This window comes from Pipistrellus kuhlii, unplaced genomic scaffold (genome assembly GCF_014108245.1).
Source record: "Pipistrellus kuhlii isolate mPipKuh1 unplaced genomic scaffold, mPipKuh1.p scaffold_m20_p_10, whole genome shotgun sequence".
In the NCBI taxonomy this organism is placed as follows: domain Eukaryota; kingdom Metazoa; phylum Chordata; class Mammalia; order Chiroptera; family Vespertilionidae; genus Pipistrellus; species Pipistrellus kuhlii.
The window spans coordinates 50,435,013-50,447,279 of NW_023425405.1; the positions used below are offsets into that span (position 1 = coordinate 50,435,013).

A 12,267-nucleotide genomic window follows, 5' to 3' on the forward strand; every position below is an offset into this window, starting at 1 on the left:
TTATTTTTGTTCATTTCAGTCAGCTTTCTACTTCTGTTTTTTCTTTTGTTTTAGTGGTCTACCTTTCTACTACTTTCATGTCATCTCTTAATTTTCTCTTTTCCCTCACTCATTTGTGGATAATAAAGATCATTATAAACTGATGAACCAAAAGATAGATACAGAGACAGTAAAGCAACAAGCAGATTGTTAAATTTCAGCAGGGAGGGGAGGAGGATCTGGGGGAGATAATAGATCAACTGAAGGACTTGTATCCATGCATATAAGTACAACCAATGGACATAAAACTCTGGGGAGGGAGGGGATGTGTGGGGAGGAAGGGAGGGGGGAAAAATCAATAAAATATGTAAAAATAAATAAATGTTTAAAAAAAATTAATTAATTTTCTCTTTTCCCATATCCTAATCTACCTAGAGTCTTAGCTACATTTAATAGAATGTTAATATCACATATTGTATTTTGGGATGTAATGGATACTGTTGAAAACAGTGATGCTATTACCTTATAGTAACCTGATGAGATATAAACTCTGCACACATACATAGTCTTAATATGTTAAAAGAACCAAATAATAAATCCATACATAGTTTTTACTGAGGGCACATAGCTAGCAGTGTAGGAAAGCACTTTCGTTTCTCAAAATGAAATTGTTATAGAATAATGTGGATGATAAAGATAACAGAGATCTCATTTCCTTCCTGCTTTTTTAAACAGTGTAAAAGAAGCCTGTATTATTTTGAATTTGAACATTGGTTCTGCACTACTTCTGAAAGATGTCCTGCAGTCAGCTTCTGAGCAGCCTCCTGCCACAGCAGCATTAAATGAAATTGGAATTTACAAACTCGCTCCACAAGATGTTGAGATTCTACTTAATTTGAGGACAAACTGGCCTAACACTGGAAAATAATGCATTTTTCCCTCCTTCCCCATTTTTGAACAAAGAGGAAGCCAATTGGTTAAGTTAAATGAAGTTCCGAATTAATGAATCTGGATAACTGAAAACTTTATGGAATCATTTATTATCTTTGACTTACAGTGTTATTAAAATGCTGACCATATTTCCTGAACCCTTCTGCTCCTAAGAAAACAAAAACAGAAAACTCAGAAGCCATGGAAACTCGGAGTAATTCCATTTACAGATATACATGCAGAATATGTGGTAAATAAAATACAAGTGCAGACATAATAAATTATAACCAAATTTCAATTTCCTATGTTAACTAAGGGAGACTATTATGGATAATCAAACACAGCAAATAAATTTAAAAAAAAAAATCACTTTAGAACGCATGTTTGTAATTGATGTTCCTGTATCTAGTTTGGAAATTCACTGTATTTCCTATAAGAAAACACATTGATAGTGACTAAATTAGGATTGCTCTCATTTAGCACAAATGTCCTTCCATTTAAAAATACTTCCTTGTTTTAGTCCACATGTCTGTGGGCGACCTTTTCTTTTGGATGAAACATTTCAGGCCAGAGCACTGTACTTTAATCTTTTCAGGGGTAGGGCATGTAATTAAACAATTTTTGTTTAATACTTATGTAACTAATGATGAGATGGGAATATTAAACTTTCTAACTTTGCCTTGGCCTTGGACTATGTTAATGATTTCTTGTTAATAAATGGTCATTGAGTAAAACTTTTAAACAGAATTAGACTAATCTTTCTACAGCTACTAAATTTCATAAAAAATTATGAATTTTTTTCTAATTTAGCATTTACTTAATTTTTATGTTCACATTTAAAATAGTCTGGCATGCAACTTATACTGTTGATAAACACTTATTTTGTGATGAATAATTTGGAGGGAATATTTTGAGACAAATTCTACAACCCTCCCTGTATTTTATCTGTTTATTTTAAAAAAATATTTTATTGATTTTAGAGAGGAAGGGAGAGGGGGAGAGAGAGATAGAAACATCAATGATGAGAGAGAATCACTGATTGGCTGCCTCCTGCATGTCCCCCACTGGGGATCGATCCTGCAACCCTGGTGTGTGCCCTTGGCCGGAATCGAACATGAGACCCCTCAGTCCGCAGGCTGATGCTCTATCCATTGAGCCAAACCAGCCAGGGCCCTCCCTGTATTTTATACTGAGAGTTTCCATCTAGTCGTATTGCACTCAAAGCTTTTCTGTTAGTCCTTCTAGCAAATGGGGCTTTTCTATCTCATTCTTTGAGAATTGCTGGGGTTTCCCATTAAGAAAATGAAGCTGCCTCTGAAACTTCCTAACTCCAGCGTTTTCTCTCTCCCCTCTCCCCAAGCTCAGGGACTTTTCTGTCATCCCTCCCTGTCCTCACTTGCTGGTCAGCTGAAAGTTTCTATCAAAAGGTAGGAACCTGGCTCTGGTTGGTGTGGTGTGGCTCAGTTGGTTGGGTTTTGTCTATGCACTGAAAGGTTGCTGGTTTGATTCATGGTCGGGCACATGCCCGGGTTACAATTGGAAAGAGGGTGTGCAGGGGGCAGCTGATCAATGGTTCTCTCATCATTTATGTTTCTCTCTCCCTTTCCCTTCCTCTCTAAAAATCAATTTAAAAATTAAAAAAAAAAAAGTTAGGAACCTGTTTTAAAAGATATTAATTGTACTTCAAAACCATATTCTTTAAATATTACTCATTAGAAAATGAACTTACACTTCGTCCTTGAATTTATCCAAAGTTATTCCATTTCCATCATCTTTTAAATCTTCCTCTTTAGTTGACAGACCCAGGTTCTCTAGGGCTGTAAAAGAATCAGAAGGGAAGTTTACAAAGCGAATCATTTTCAGCTAAAGAAAATTATGAAATGACTACTATTACCTCAACTTGCATTAGACACTGACCTCTTTTGTACTGCACAAATGATATGCTGCCTTTACGTCCAGAGTCCATCATCTCAAACATAGACACAATGTTAGTGTGATCCATGAAGAAAGGGAAAGCCACACCTGTTATTTTAGCAATTCTCAGTCGTTCTAATAGAGATATTAAATACTCTCTTGGTTTATCTGTAAAGGAAAAAAAAAAAAGTTCAATTCTGGTTGAGTGTCCTTCAGTGCACCAAAAGATCACTGGTTCCATGGGGTCGGGGTAACATCGGGAACACCTGATCCTTGTGAGACATAGGGGTCAGGCACATACCTAGGTTGTGGGGGTTGGAGCCCATGTTAAAATTGTGGAGGCAATCAATGTTTCTCATGTGGATATTTTTCACCCTTCCTTTCTCTCATCAATAAGTAAAAATGTAAAAGAATGCATTCCTTTGTACTTTTTCTCACTATTTTTATTTGTTGCAGTTTCTATTGTTTAATCGATTTAAAACAACTAGAGAGCGCTTGATGACCCTAAACGCGATCATATTGGCTGGGTGGGGCAAAGTTGGAATGTCTGGTATTTCCATTTCCTTAAATGGGGAGGTGGGTAATTTTGACATTTTTGGACACTTCTTGTGGAGAGAGGCCGGCAAGTTACAATTTTGCATTTGGGTTAAAAGGACTTCAACGCAACTTTCACCTTAATATAATTTTGAAATCACTGCACAAAAATTAAGAAATGTTTCAAGTTTTTTTTTAAGGGTGTCAGAGGCGTAAAAATGCCAGGAAAAGAGTTCTCCAAAACACCGTTCCATCTTGCCCCAGCAATTGTGTAGCTCTCTTACCAGGTGAACAACTCTTTGAGGTCGGGGTAACATTGGGAACACCTGATCCTTGCGAGACGTAGGGGCAATTCATTTGTTGATTCTTCCCCACGTTTCCCGGAGGTCGGTGCTACTACCCCCATTTCCCAGAAGAGGGGACTGAGGTTCAGGCTGTTGCCCCATCTCATTAGTAATGACCGGTGAGCCCTCCGCCTGGCCGGGTCCCAGGTCATCCTGGCTGGTGGTGGGCACAGAGGGGCCGGTCAATAAGTATTTGTCTAGCCAAGACCAGTTTGGCTCAGTGGATAGTGTCGGCCTGCGGACTGAGGGGTCCCAGGTTGGATTCTGGTCAAGGGCATGTACCTGGGTTGCGGGCACATCCCCAGTGGGGAGTGTACAGCGGGCAGCTGATCGATGTCTCTCATCGATGTTTCTAACTCTCTATCCCTCTCTCTCCCTTCCTCTCTGTAAAAAATCAATAAAATACATTAAAAAAAATAAGTATTTGTCTAATTCAGTGGTCGGCAAACTCATTAGTCAGCAGAGCCAAATATCAACAGTACAACAATATTCTTTCGAGAAAGAAGTTTTTTAAACTTAAAACTATGTAGGTAGGTACATTGTCATTAACTTAATTAGGGTACTCCTAAGCTGGCCTTTGCTGGCTCTCGAGCCGCAGTTTGCCGACCTGGTTTCATGGAAGGCCACAGCCTAAACTGGCAGCAGCAGGGCTCCGATAACGGAGGCAGATAACGGAGTGTGTGTGCAGTAGGCGGTGGGTGGGGTGGAGCTGGAGGAAGGGCTGCCGACGGGGGTGGGGAGAGCCGAGCGGTAGGCAAAACCCTTACTTGGCTGGTAAAAGAGCAGGTGACTGGTGAGGAGGTTCAGCAACTCCATAATCCGATATTTCTCCAAATATTTCCTGGCCTGCTGCTCCCGGCTGTTGCCTTCCATCCCTCCGCGTTAGGCCGTTGCTAGGCGACAAGGCGGCTTGGCGGCTGGTGGGCTCCTCCTCTTCCGCCCGAGAGCCCTGCCTCAATGGAAGCTTCCCTCTGCTCCGGAGGGGAGGCCTGGGGAGCGTGGGGGGCGTGGGGCTTCTTGAGGGAGACTGTCTGGTGCTGGGCCCCTGGCAGGCAGACCCCTGACCCCTCCTCCTGCCCCTTCCCCATCCTAATAAGGGCTGACGGCTGGGCTTGAGGGTCTTTTCCTTGTGCTTGTGAAGCAGGTTAGTCAGAAGCTAGGAAAATTCCTTGGCAAGTGGAATAGGGAAACTGAGACAGATATACAGAAGGCCCCCTCCCCTGGAGAGAGAACTTATAGGCCTCAGTTGTATTTCAGCTCCAGGCCCAGGACAGCAGAAACCTGGACAAGTTAGACCTGGCCTGACCTCAGGAGTGGCTGCACGGACCAAAGACCCCCTGTCCCACCGAGCTATCTATCGTGGAGACCAGGACCCCGGAAGGACCCAGCTGGAAAGCTGAGGAATATTCGATTGAGATCCTCCCCTTAAGTCTCCACCCTTAAAGCTTTCAGGGGGAGGACCCAGAGAGCTCTCCCACCCAGGAGTGTGCCTGTGCCTTTCCCCGCCCCTTCACCACTCACAGGCATGCATCTCCTAAACTCTCAGGGACCCCCCACAAGACCTGCAATCAGGGCAGCGATGGGCAGCAGCAGTTCCCCCCGGAAACCCCTCTCTGACTTCTTAGTGAGCCCACCCGAGGCGCATTTGCCCAGGCCTTTCTTGTTGTACTCTCCCCAGCTTTAATGAACGTCCTCTTAAAAAAGATCACCTGGACTTGTGAATGTTTTCCTACACCAGTGTATCCCAAACTTCTCTCATGATGAGAGTCACCTGGTGATTCCCGAATCCCAACTAAGAAGGCTAAACTAGAATTTTTGGGGACATATAGGTAAAATTGTATCAATTTTGGGGAACATATAGGTAAAACTGTATAAATTTTTTCAATTTTTGGGAACATATAGGTAAAACTGTATAAATTTTTACCTATATGTTCCCAAAAATTCTAGTGTAGCCTTCTTAGTTGGGATTCGGGATTCTGTAGTTTAACAACTCCACCAGGTGACTCTCATCATGAGAGAAGTTTGGGAAACACTGTCCTACACGATATCAAGAACTCACACACACACTACTGGCTGGCCCCAGGTCACCTTTTCGGTAACACTTGTGGATCCAATGAATGAGACCCCGTGTGCTAATAACACAGGAGAAACTATCGTGTGTAATTCCGGAGGTGCCCTGAGCATCTCGGAGACGCTCTGTCTTCAGAGTCTGGAGGTGTTCTGTGGAGGGCAGGAGCTCGTTCTCTCAAGTGTCTTGAAAACTGTGCGCCCCAATCTGCACCACGGCTTAGGTTTGTAAGGAGAATATTTCAGAAGAATGTTAGGAGAGTGCTTTGTAAACTTCCAGCAGCAGCAGAATCCTTTACAGAAAGCATAAGGAGCCCTGGCCGGTGTGGCTCAGCTGGTTGAGCGACCACCCAAAGGTCGCTGTTTTCATTCCCAGTCAGGGCACATACCCAGGTTGCAGGTTTGGTCTTGGGGTGTCTACAGAAGGTAACCGATTGACGTTCCTCTCTCTCCCTCCCTCCCTCCCTTCCTCTCTCTCTAACGTGAGTGCAAATGTATTTTTAAGAAATAAATAAATCGTAAGTGCCATCCCCACATGGAGAGCAGGTGGAAGAGAGCACTACGCTGGGCTCACAGGGGCCCATTACCTAAGGTACTTCAGCTGTGCCTCCTCACAGGGCCATGGCGGCAGCATTAACTGGAGGCTGGGAGCCGTGACAGAACCGAGCTGACAAAGCCGATGCATTGCTCCAGGACCTGCGGACCTGAGGGCCCACTTGGGCCTCTGGTTCCTGAGCGGTTCTGGGGAGAACTGAAAAAATGATGGATGTGGGCTGTTGGTCCTCCATGTGCTTTGGTCCATCCTTTGGGGACTTGCTTTATGTTCCCTGATGCGAAGCACAAACAGCAAACCTGTACAAAGTGTCCCCCTTTCAATCACGACCGCCTACATGCTGGACCCTCAAAGGGCAGACGAGATATGTGTGATCGCTTAGGAACATGACTGTGGCTCAGCACAGCGGAAGCCAGACCGAGGCAGGGGGACTATAATGGAGAAGGACCCCTGCAGAGGGGTAATGGCTGCAGAAAGCAGCAGAGGACGACCTGAGCCACAGCAAACAGAGGGGGCTGGCTGGTCATGGTGTCCTGTGTCTGAGTGCCTTAGGAGAAGCAAAGTCAAACACGTAAGGAACGGTCCTCAAGGGAGAGGAGGCTGGCGATCTGGAGACAGCGATCTGGAGACAGCGGTTGCTGCTCAGTGTTGCAGGCTCAAGGCCTGTGGTCTTCTCCTTGAGAACTTCCAGGACTTCCTCTCTGGGAGGTATACTCGGTCCTGAATCAGCAGCCCTGACCTTAGAACCTCACACGACACAGAAATTGCAACAATCGAATTCACTCTGCCTACGAAGTCAGAGCCAGGAGAGCACCTGGGACCCTGCTGACATCTCCCCACGTCGCTGGTAGTTTCCATTCCTACAAGCCTGGGTCCCTTTATCTGCTCCGCACTCCCTTTCACCACATCCCGCAGGCAGCCAGGCCCCCAAATCTCCATTTCCTCTGGACATCATGCTGAAGAGAAGTGTCCAGATGCCACCTAGTGGAGCCAGCTCTTCGCTGCTGAAGCCATCGCTGAAGCCAGTTCGGGCTTAATAAGTCCTTATAACACTTCTCCCTCCTCCAACTCTTTGTTCTCCATCCGGAAGGTCATCTAGATGGCTCTCCGGAAGGATGTCTGGACAGTAGTTCTGCTGTTCGGTCTAATTAGCATATTAGCTCTTTATTATATAAGATGTCAACTCAATAAAATAAATAAAAAAGAACGTATTATAAAAACCTTTAAAGAAAGGATTTTATTCACTTCTATGTTATTGTCCCCTACTAAAAAACAATGACATTTGTCCTTCAATCTGTTAAACTTAGCTAGAAAATTCATATTCATATCTTTAAAAAAAAACTTATTGATTTTTTACAGAGAGGAAGGGAGAGAGATAGAGAGCCTGAAACGTCGATGAGAGAGAAACATCGACCAGCTGCCTCTTGCACAACCCCCGCCGGGGATGTGCCCGCAACCAAGGTACAGGCTCTTGACCGGAATCGAACCTGGGACCCTTCAGTCCGCAGACTGAAGCTCTACCACTGAGCCAAACTGGTTTCGGCCATATCTTTTTTTTTTTTTTTTTTTATAGCATATGTTAACATGATATAGAAGTGGGATGCAAACATAAATTTAATAGGTATAATTAAATAACTTCACACATAGGTAGAATCTTGGAAAATGCATGTTAAATGTGGACACATGAACATTCTGTATACACCAGTGAATAGAGGATATGTTTTACTGATCTCTGGTAACCACCTTGTTTTCTGTGAATCTTCAAATACCCATTTCCAAATCTTCCAGTTCCTGGAGAAGGGATTTCTCTTTTTGAATTTTCTCCAACTGATTCCCCCCTCCCCACCCCCACCAGCTGTTTTCAAGTTGCTGCTTGTTCTCTTCTTAGTTGTTCCTTGCTTTCCGTTTCTTCTTTAGGTTCTGGATTTTCTTTTTTTGTCTACTTCAGCGTGTCCAGAAGTTGACTGGGAAACAGTATTTTGTGTGGAGCTCCGTGGGGCAGGAATAGGTGCCAGATCTAGACTCTTGTCACTTCTTGCTTCCTGCTTTGCGGCTTTCTTAGCTTCATGTTTCCTTTGATTTTTTATGGGCTGTTTTGGATAATGGCTCATTTCCCAGTTGTGGTTTCATATTCTGCAGTGGCTCCTTCTCATACAGCCAGGAATTGGTGACTGGTTTATCTCTTTTTAAAAAAATATATATATTTTAGCCGAGACCGGTTTCGCTCAATGGATAGAACGTCGGCTTGGGGACTGAAGGGTCCCGGGTTTGATTCCGGTCAAGGGTATGTACCTTGGTTGCGGGCATATCCCCAGTAGGGGGTGTGCAAGAGGCAGCTGATCGATGACTCTCTCTCATCAATGTTTCTAACTCTCTAGCTCTCTCCCTTCTTCTCTGTACAAAATCAATAAAATATATTTAAAAATAAAAAAATAAAAAAATATATTTTACTGATTTTTTACAGAGAGGAAGAGAGAGGGCTAGAAAGTTAGAAACATTAATGAGAGAGAATCACCGATCAGCTGCCTCTTACACACCCTCTACTGGGGATGTGCCTGCAACCAAGGTACATGCCCTTGACTGGAATCAAACCTGGGACCTTTCAGTCTGCAGGCTGACGCTCTATCCACTGAGCCAAACCAATTTTGGCTGGTTTATCTCTTAAAGCTGGGGGTCTGTAAGCTGGAGCAGCGTTAGGTTCTTCCCTGGATACGTCACTTGGAACTACTTGGAAAGTGACTGTTTTTGCTGGAAATAGTCCATCTAAAAATGGCTGTCAAGAAGCCTGCCATAATTCCCCATTGGATGGCACACAGACTTTGCAAGATGGAGTCAGTATGATGCCAAGTCTGTACCCATGATTAACGCGTAACCCGGGAGCACACGTAGCTGTTAAAACATGCTCATCATCTGGGCACCAAGCAGAATGTGGAGACTCAGAGGCCACCGGTTTAGAAATGTTTGTGGTTTCTAACATTCCACACTTCCATGTGTCAACTCAGATTTCCACACCTGGGAGTACTAATATATGTCCAAGAGGGCCTCAGTAGGCTGCGTGATGAGGACCAGTTCCAAAGTCAGACACAGGATCACATTTGAAGGTGAAAATTGTCTCTTTGGCAGGCATAAAACCATCAGCAGCACAAAAACTCAGCAGACTTAGAATTCCAAACTCCATCATAAATAGGCCATTTTTGGTACTTGCACTACAGTACTTTCTCCATTTTTTTTTTGTTTAAAAAAATATATATTTTATTGATTTTTTTACAGAGAGGAAGGGAGATAATTAGAAACATTGATGAGTCATCGATTAGCTGCCTCTCGCACGCCCCCTTCTGAGGATGTGCCTGCAACCAAGGTACATGCCCTTGACCAGAATCGAACCCAGGACCCTTCAGTCGGCAGGCTGATGCTCTATCCACTGAGCCAAACCAGTTTCGGCTCTTTCTCCTTTTGTTGCAGTATAATGCAGTGTTTGTTCCTCACAGTAGGAAGCTTCTGTCTTATCAACATCTGTACTAGCTATTACCAACACAGCAGTAACATTTTTATTTATTTTCTAATATTTATTTATTTAAAAATATTTTATTGATTTTTTTTTTTTTTTTTTTTTTTTTTTTTTTTTTTTTTTTTTTTTTTTACAGAGAGGAAGGGACAGGGACAGAGAGTCAGAAACATCGATGAGAGAGAAACATCGACTCTTGCACACCCCCTACTGGGGTCGTGCCCACAACCAAGGTACATGCCCTTGACCAGAATCAAATCTGGGACTCTTCAGTCTTCAGGCCGACACTGTACCCACTGAGCCAAACCAGCTAGGGCACAAGGTCAACTCTTGTTTTAAGTATGTATCCATGTAGCCATCAGGGCACCCACATGTTTCCCTGTGTCCCTTTCTAGTTCCTCCTACTCACCCCTCCTTAACCCTGCCTCCCACCTCTGCCCCTGTCACCAGGCAACTACTGACCTAGGATCTCTAACTATAGCTTAGTTTTACATTTTCTAGGATTTTATATAAATGAAACCAGAGAGCAGGTCCTTTTTTTTTTTTGTTTTTGTCTAGTGTCTCACTCAACATAATTATTTTTGACATCCACCCTAAAGATAAATTATGAAGTCCAGGGAAACATGAAATTCATGGCTTGGGTTGAAAAAGCTCCTGGATGTCAATACAATCATTTGATAATCCACACCAGGTTTTACCAGCACCAGATCTCTGCTGGGCAAGTCCTCCTAAGAAGGATGGCTTCTGAAGTCATTCCATGTTATCTACTTTCAGGAAGTACATTCCATAGCCATTCACTGTAATCATTTATATTCGATCACTTTCAGTTTTTCTCTGGTTCTGTATCCAGGCTTTTGTGGTGTCTTTTTGTTTTGATAATCCTCACCCAAGGATATTTTTCCATTGATTTTTTTTGTTTTGTTGTTGAGAGAGTGGAAGGGACGGGGGAGAGACAGAGAAAAACATTGATGCGAGAGAGACACATCAATTGATTATCTCCTATACACGCCTGGGACCAGGCCTAGCCAGGAATTGAACCTGCACCCGGGTACATACCCTTGACTGGAAGGGAACCCAGGACCCTTTAGTCTGCAGGCCAAACGCTCTATCCACTGAGCAAACCGGCTAGGACTGTATCCAGACTTTTTAAGCTGCCATGCCACGAGCCAAACATTGCATTGTACTGCATTCTGGTAAATACTAATATGAGCTTACCTAAGGACTTCCACATATTTCGTCATTAATTAGGATCATTGATATTATACTCTAAATTATTAAAATATCAAAACAGCATGATATTGCACAAATTAATATTCTACAATTTATGATGAAAAGAGACAACCTTGTGCCTCATCCCACCCCCACCTCATCCCAAGGGAACTTTCTCTGTTGGGCTTGGTAACCTTGAATTCAGAATCTCAGTGTTCCATTTATTTTCCCAAAAAAGTAACCCTTCAGTCCCTTGCTGAGGGGTGGGGTGCGGATGAGTAGCTACTACCTGTATGTAGGAGGTGGAGGGAGAGCCTCTGAGGGGTCCAACAACCTCATGTGAGACTTTCAAACCCCTCCATCTCCCCTCTCCTATTTTCTACCCAAGCTGCACCCCCTCCTCTGTGGTACCTACTACCTCTGGGGATTTGGGGGAGAAAATGGGCTTCTCGTTAGTATTCTTTTCAAACTACTTGGTAACTTTCTTCTTTCTACTGAGACGATTGCACTCCAGTCTGCCATTCACCTTTTGGTCTGTGTGTAAACTTTTACATTTCAAAGTGCACAGTGAAAGGAATGACTCTTGAGTATGCAGCCTGATGAACATCTCACCAGTGATTATATTCATTTAACAAGCTTCCAGGTCAAGCCACAGAACATCTCCAGTACCAGAAACCTCCCTAGAGCTCTTCCGAAAGGTAACGAACAGCTATCCCAGAAAGCCATCTGCTTGTGTTCATGGCTATCATTCACTGAGGTTACTTCGAATGCCAGTTCATTCATTAAAAGGCTGCACAATGCCGGGCTCAGCGTGGAGCTGGGGAGAACACCCTCCGAGCCTCTGAAGATGAGCGCAGAGCCTGGGAGCACCTCTCTGTTTGCAGGGAAATCCAGTCCTCTCCTCAATGCGGAGCATCCACTCCATATCGACGTTTTCTGTGCATTAGCCAGACAGAACCAAAAGACGTAAAAAAGAATTGCAAACCAAAACAAAAACATGCATCTTGATTCTTTCAAAAATAAAAATAAAAGCAAAGCCCTCGAGTCATGTTTTCCCTTCCCATTCAATTATTGACTATAGCCAATCAATAATGTCCCTATTTTGCCTTTTCTCTCTAAAAGTCTCTCCCTGAGCTCCTGTCAGTGGAGTGCTGCAGAACCACTTCTGGGTTTGGCGCGGCTCAAGTACATTCTTAAGATTTTTAATATGCCTCAGTTTATCTCTTAGCAGT

The 12,267-nt window shown here is 43.6% G+C and overlaps 2 protein-coding genes and 1 pseudogene across 4 annotated transcripts in view; 1 reads left to right on the forward strand and 2 right to left on the reverse strand.

The window, feature by feature from the left end:
- The window catches only part of RINT1 (RAD50 interactor 1), a 31,064-nt gene extending 29,640 nt beyond the window's left edge, over positions 1–1,424 (forward strand). For all 3 annotated transcript variants that reach the window (XM_036429696.2, XM_036429697.2, XM_036429698.2), the window contains one exon: positions 715–1,424. In XM_036429696.2, coding sequence (XP_036285589.1) covers positions 715–907 — 193 coding nt within the window. In that variant the 3' untranslated portion in view covers positions 908–1,424. The remainder of the gene's footprint in view (positions 1–714) is intronic.
- EFCAB10 (EF-hand calcium binding domain 10) lies at positions 936–4,620 on the reverse strand. The gene is made up of 4 exons (XM_036429706.2): positions 4,469–4,620; positions 2,827–2,991; positions 2,639–2,726; positions 936–1,078 (listed from the first exon to the last, which is right to left on the reverse strand). Exons 1-4 carry the CDS (start codon positions 4,572–4,574, stop codon positions 1,042–1,044), a joined length of 396 nt encoding a protein of 131 aa, XP_036285599.2. The 5' UTR covers positions 4,575–4,620; the 3' UTR covers positions 936–1,041.
- A 4,339-nt stretch (positions 4,621–8,959) lies between these two features.
- Positions 8,960–9,834, reverse strand: LOC118714594 (annotated as a pseudogene).
- Positions 9,835–12,267: the final 2,433 nt, after the last annotated feature.

Excerpts from the sequence above, each read along its gene's own strand:
- EFCAB10 (XM_036429706.2), bottom strand. The coding sequence starts at position 4,574 with ATGGAAGGCAACAGCCGGGAGCAGCAGGCCAGGAAATATTTGGAGAAA. Across the intron at positions 2,727-2,826 it reads ATTTGTGCAGTACAAAAGAG|CCCTAGAGAACCTGGGTCTG; the intron begins GTCAGTGTCTAA and ends ATTCTTTTACAG. Across the intron at positions 1,079-2,638 it reads GATAAATTCAAGGACGAAGT|GAGCAGAAGGGTTCAGGAAA; the intron begins GTAAGTTCATTT and ends TTGTTTTCTTAG.